At 42.1% G+C, this 3,952-nt stretch overlaps 1 protein-coding gene across 1 annotated transcript; it reads left to right on the top strand.

The window, feature by feature from the left end:
* Positions 1 to 606: 606 nt before the first annotated feature.
* Positions 607 to 3,297, top strand: tcf21 (transcription factor 21; the record flags this gene model as incomplete). Its single annotated transcript, XM_084192070.1, is given in 3 exon segments — positions 607 to 641; positions 643 to 1,177; positions 2,522 to 3,297. Coding segments are annotated over 3 exon segments (660 nt in total). The 3' UTR covers positions 2,612 to 3,297.
* Positions 3,298 to 3,952: the final 655 nt, after the last annotated feature.

Genomic DNA, 3,952 nt, shown 5'->3' on the forward strand with positions numbered 1-3,952 from the left:
ATTCCCTATATAGTGCACTACTTTAGACCAGAGAATGGCACCCTATTCCCTATATAGTGCACTACTTTAGACCAGAGAATGGCACCCTATTCCCTATATAGTGCACTACTTTAGACCAGAGAATGGCACCTGCAGTAAGCTTACACAGCATGTATCTATAGCTAGTTAACAACACCTGCAGTAAGATACACAGTACTGTTATAACTTAGTAGGAATAATAATAATAATAATAATAATAATAATAATAATAATAATAATAAATGCTATATTTGACTATTAAACTTTTAATTCAATTTTGAAGTTATCGAAATGTCCTAATTACTTATTTTAATGCAAGTGGAAATAAGACTATCAAGAAGACAGGCCTTCCCTGCAGTAACATGGAATCCATTTGGAAATGACTTGATTAATTTAGAATATCTCCATATTGTAGTGGATTTTATTTGTTTGACATGTTTACTGTATTTTTATGGAAAGTAGCACGTTGTTCATACAGGTCCCCTCCATCCCTCCACTCCCCTTCCCTCGCGGTCACGCCCCCGCCCACAGAGATAAATGGTCCGTCCTGTGAGGGACTGCTTACCGTTTCCTCCACCGCTCCGGTTCATGACCAGCCTGTTGAGTCTCGAGGAGGAGGACACGCCGTCGAGGTCGCTCACCCCAGTCTCCGGCAGTCTTAGTCCGTTCCGTGCCACACTCTGCTGAGGCTACGCGCCCCAACCGAAAACCGACCATGTCCACCGGGTCGCTTAGTGACTTCGACGACGAGGTCCTGGACGGCATCCTGAAGTTCGGCTCTTCCGGTAAAGACTCCGGTACATCGAACGAGAGCACAGAGGAGAGCTCGAACTGCGAAGGCGGCTCGGCCAACGATAAAGCTGCTCCGGCAAAGAAACGGAAAAAAGCGTACGGTAGGAAGAAGGCGCCGAACAGCGCGGTGCACGAGGGTGGCGGCAAACCTGTGCAGAGGAACGCAGCCAACGCAAGAGAGAGAGCGAGGATGCGCGTGCTGTCGAAAGCGTTCTCCCGGTTGAAAATGACATTACCGTGGGTCCCACCGGACACCAAGCTCTCCAAACTGGACACGCTGCGCCTTGCCTCGAGCTACATCGCCCATCTACGGCAGATCCTTGTCAACGACAAATACGAGAACGGATATAAACACCCCGTCAAGCTGGTGAGAAACACACCTCAGCATTTCAAATACATTTTACAAAGCCGTTTTTTTTTTTATATAAGTCCTTTTTACGTCACCAGTTGTCACAAAGTGCTTTACAGATACCCGGCCTACTCCAAAGAGCAAGCAAAGCATGCGCAAATTTAGCACAGTGGCTAGAAAAAAAACCCCGAGCCTTAGAATAAAAGAAAACACTTCACCTAGCTTGATAGGCCTAAAATTAAAAGTGATCCGAGTTTTCGTCATCAATTAAACACGTGACATGAGCTGAAGTTTGTGAAAGAGTGTTTCTGACGGTCACTTTGAGGTTGGTTGGACAGGTTTGGATGGGGCTATTTTAATAGGCTTAGGTCTACTGAGGGTGCAAAAGGCTACGTAACATTTGATTGTTTACTCAATATTGTCTGGACTATATAATTCACACAATAATTGACAAAAAACATTCCACAGTATCGTTTCACAACAGAGCCTGTCCAAACAGAAACAACTGGTATCTTTTGGAGAATTCTATGTTATTTCCTCTGTAGCTCAGCTGGTAGAGCACGGCGCTTGTAACGCCAAGGTAGTGGGTTCGATCCCCGGGACCACCCATACACAAAAAAAAAAAATGAATGCACGCATGACTGTAAGTCGCTTTGGATAAAAGCGTCTGCTAAATGGCATATTATTATTATTATTATTATTATTTAGCGCCTAGCCTATTTAATTTAGCCTATTCAGTTTAGCCTATTCAGTTTAGCCTATTTATATTTAGCCTATTTATATTTAGCCTATTCATGTTCAGGCTATGTAGAGTAAAATATAGGCTATCCATTTTATTTAGATATTCAAGTATCATTATGATGTTTAGAAATAGTATGCTGCTTGAAAGTTGTCTATAAAAAAGTGGTAGCCCCAATATTTCGCCTTTAAACTCATGAGATTATAACTGCCCTCATTGTATTTCTATTAGACTAAAGTTACATTTACATCATTTAGCAGACGCTCTTATCCAGAGCGATTAGGGTTAAATGCCTTGCTTAAGGGCACATCGACAGATTTTTCACCTAGTCGGCTCGGGGATTAGAACCAGCGATCTTCCGGTTACTGGCACAACGCTCTTACCCACTAAGCTACCTGCCGCGGTCTTTAAGATGGTCCTCATGTTAATAGTCATACTGTTGTTATAATTTAATTGATTTCGTCCATAAATTATCATTGTTTTTATACTGGGCCTTCATATAATATTACTGTTATTATAATATTGTTGTTCTGTGTTTTCATAGATATGCTTTGTTAGCCTAATAGTGTTGTTCTATTGCGTAGTGAGCTGATTAGTGATTTCCTGTCCCTCTCTCTCTCCAGACATGGCCCTTCATGGTCGCCGGTAAACCTGACAACGATTTGAAACAGATGCTCAACACCACCCGGTTGTGTGGAACAACTGCCTCGTGATGGAACGGACATGACATGGCCATTAACGTTTTCGTTACCGGGAACGGACTTTTTCAGATGGACAGACATGCACGTCATCTCTCCTAAACCAAATATTGAGTGGGGATAACCGGGAGAGCGCGCACTCTCTTGCGCGTTCCCCTACATAGATTTTATACGCCTATTTAAATTGTTCACATGTTGTCTTTGCTGGTTCGAGGACAGGTTGTGCTAAAGTTTTGTATTCGTTTTTTATACTCTTAAAATGCTTTATATAACATGTTGTCACACAAGTATTTTTATTTTTTACAGTGACGTTGTCAGTCACTGCTTTGGAAGCGCAAGTGAAAACGTGTCGATTAATTGAGTAGACAGATTTTATGTAGGCCTAAATAAAATATATTCATATTATCGTATAATTTTCTCACACGGTGTGTGTTGGACTACTAAGAATTACAATTCTACAGGATACATTTTGTTGTTACTGTAGGCTATAGGCTATTCTCCCTCTGATCAAACTGACCCCTGGTTATCTCGACCGTTCTCTCAAAATCACGGCGCAAAACTCTAGGAGCAACAAAGAGGAACGGAGAGAATATAATCGGGCGGGTAGAGGGAACCTATTATTTATTTATTTGTTTATCTCCAAAAGTAAATAATGGATACTTTCTCGAAATGCTTGACATTAGATAAACAAACTGCTATCAATTCGAATAAATTATCATTTGGTAACGAAAAGTTTTTTTTTTTAATTTTATTTAAAACAAATCTTCGTTTTGACGTTAATGGATGGCCTTAGAAGAGGAATGTCGGTTGGAAATTCATTGTTTAACAGCGGTTTTGGTAAATGGCGCACGGCGCTTAATCCCGCTCCAGACGCCTTGTTTAATTCACGCGGGTTATGACCGCACTGTTTACACACGGCAGACATATATTTATGCAGCTGGCTTTGGAGAAAGGGAGAGAGGCAAGCTATCTCCGGGCTGGGACAGCCAATGTCACTGTGCAACACACACACACACACACACACACACACACACACACAAACTGTCCTGAGCTGCAAACTCGTTGTCCATCAGATAATTCATGCCTGTGTTGGGGAGAGCACAGCAGAGGAGAGGAGAGAGGAGTGCAGCGCGGACCTTGGTGTAATAACAAGCGCCTGCATCCATCCATTAGTGTCGTGTTATTGTAGCGATCCACTGGCGGGATGACCCTCACACAGCCCCGCTGGGACTGTAAAAAAAATGTAAATGTACATGAGTTTAGACTAAGGAGAGGAGACGTGGGCTACATCAATTGACTGTACTGATCACAGAGAAGGGGAATAAAGTAATAATTTAGTTCATTCGTTTTAATAAA

Source organism: Coregonus lavaretus, assembly GCF_964263955.1.
Source record: "Coregonus lavaretus genome assembly, contig: HAP1_SCAFFOLD_1379, whole genome shotgun sequence".
NCBI classification, from domain to species: Eukaryota; Metazoa; Chordata; class Actinopteri; order Salmoniformes; family Salmonidae; genus Coregonus; species Coregonus lavaretus.